This window comes from Nicotiana tabacum, chromosome 5 (assembly GCF_000715075.1).
Source record: "Nicotiana tabacum cultivar K326 chromosome 5, ASM71507v2, whole genome shotgun sequence".
Taxonomy (NCBI): Eukaryota; Viridiplantae; Streptophyta; class Magnoliopsida; order Solanales; family Solanaceae; genus Nicotiana; species Nicotiana tabacum.
In genome coordinates this window covers 105,867,364-105,869,537 of record NC_134084.1, presented here as the reverse complement: position 1 = coordinate 105,869,537, position 2,174 = coordinate 105,867,364, and the positions used below count along the sequence as shown (strand labels likewise).

Genomic DNA, 2,174 nt, shown 5'->3' with positions numbered 1-2,174 from the left:
TAAATATGTGGACTCCAATCTTATATTTCTGGGTTCACAAAAATCTTGGTCAATAAAATTGTGAGACAAAAAAGTTGCCTCATAAAACTAGTGTCAGTTGTATAAGACACAAAACAAAATTTTCCATTTTGTTTGCTTGTTTTGGAAATTTGAATAGAAAATGAAAAGAAAGAAAATCTGTATATCTTTTTTCTTATTCACATTTAATATATGGATAAACTAAACCAAAATTGAGATAAAATCTAGATTTGATATTGGGTTTCATTTCATAAAAATAAAATAAAAAATGGTTTATTAAAGGTGGATTAATATATATAACATTCCAAGTCAATTAGAGAATTAAAGTCTCTTTCAATAGATCTCTTCTGCTACTTCCGTGACACTCACAAAGAAGCGGGGTATTTGTATCTATACTCGTTTTTTGTGTCACATTTTAACTTGTGCCCGCTTTACAAAAAAAATTGCAAGCATATCCGTTTTTTCGCATAACTTCAGGACACGGGGCTGAAGTAGCAAAGACAATCACGCAAAACTTCAGCATTCTAGTAGCCGGGCTTGAAGTTCAGCTCTAGAGCTGAGGTTTTTGTTTTGTAACTGTCGAACTTCAGCTCTAGAGCTGAAGTTTTTGTGTTGTAACTGGAAACTTCAGCTCTAGAGCTGAAGTTTTTGTGTTGTAACTGGAAACTTCAGCTCTAGAGCTGAAGTTTTTTCTTTGTAACTGGCGAACTTTTTGTTTTCGTAGCTTATCCATCTTCTTTTAAACTTCTTGTTTTTCTGAGAAAGAGCTGTTAAATGTTAATGGCGATGCTGAGGAACAATTCAAAAAGAGCAGTGAGCAGCAAACAACAAGGTCTTATGGCTGACAACACTACTTCATTTCCAATATCTCCCACCAAAAATCATACAAGCCCACCCATTTCTCCAAGAATTTTCAATGGATTTTTCACCAGAAGCTTATCTGATGTAGTTGAAGCTGGAATTGATAGCCCAAAATCCATTCTTGACGGCAAACAAATGTTCACTTTTGGCAACCCTTTTGGCTATGATAGAAACAACGGAAATCCATTCACTTATATGGACAGAAAGCAGCCAACTTTATTAGTAGATGATAAGTTGAAATCAGAAGGTATTAAACTTGCTCTTCTTTTGAGTGAGGAAATGGTTCTGTTTGGAACAACGCTTAAAGTTCAAAGTCCTGCTTCCCCTACTGATTTTAGTATCAAGACTCGGGATTGTTAGCTCTTAGCTTCTACATTAAAAGAAATAGAAAACGAAGGAGGAGAAAGGGGGCTAAAATTATTTAAAAAGTGGGTACAAGTTAAAAATTTTTAAAAAAATGGGTATAGGTTAAATGGAGGCGATCAAATAGGGCGCCCGTGCAATTTTTACCAAAGGAGCAGCCTAAGGTAAAATAAGCCCAAAAACAAGACCCCCTAAAACCTCTATTTGTTTATGAACAAATATAATATATCTTTTTTCCGTAAAAAAAGAAAGGTTGTCCAAGCAAGCGAAATCAGCATACGCAATTTGTTGGGCGATTAATTCTATTATATCTGATCGATAAGATTTGGTTGTATAATTTAACAACTGATAATTTTAAATTGGATAATGTAGAGTTGAACTTAGCAATAAAACTGTCTTGTGAACAATAATTTAGCCAGGTCACTAGGCCAGCTATTTTTTATGTTCTAAAACTGGATCCTAGTAAGATACTTGAGATCCAAAAATATGAGAAAGTAGTGTCATCCAATCTAGTTCAAAAGATACTGGAAAACTCAAGTATCTGTGGAGATCATTGAATTGATCAAACCTGCTAGTTGTTACAGTACTTGGAAACAATTACTTCTTAAATGTACTTATTTATGCATAGAGGCGAACCCAGGATTTAGACCCTATGGGTTCAACTTTCAAAAATTTTAGCATTAAACCCATCATATTTTTAGTTATGGGTTCATATATACTATTTTTACAATTTTAACGAATTTTTACATATAAAATTTTACTCCGCGTTAAAAGTATGGGTTCAATTGAACCCGCCCGATATATGCTAGATCCGCCCCCGGATATGCACTGTATCTTTACAACTGTATTAATGTGTGATGTTTATTACTAGTACTCTTTTATTTTCCATTTTTGCTAAAGTACATCTGCACATGTTCATATTAGATCTTAGG

At 33.8% G+C, this 2,174-nt stretch overlaps 1 protein-coding gene across 1 annotated transcript; it reads left to right on the top strand.

Moving 5' to 3' along the window:
• The first annotated feature begins 798 nt into the window (after positions 1-798).
• Positions 799-1,239, top strand: LOC107811975 (uncharacterized). The gene has a single exon (XM_016636974.2). It carries the CDS (start codon positions 799-801, stop codon positions 1,237-1,239), a length of 441 nt encoding a protein of 146 aa, XP_016492460.2.
• The last annotated feature ends 935 nt before the right edge of the window (positions 1,240-2,174 follow it).

What these genes read in the sequence shown, in the direction of transcription:
- LOC107811975 (XM_016636974.2), top strand. Translation starts at nt 799, where the DNA reads ATGGCGATGCTGAGGAACAATTCAAAAAGAGCAGTGAGCAGCAAACAA.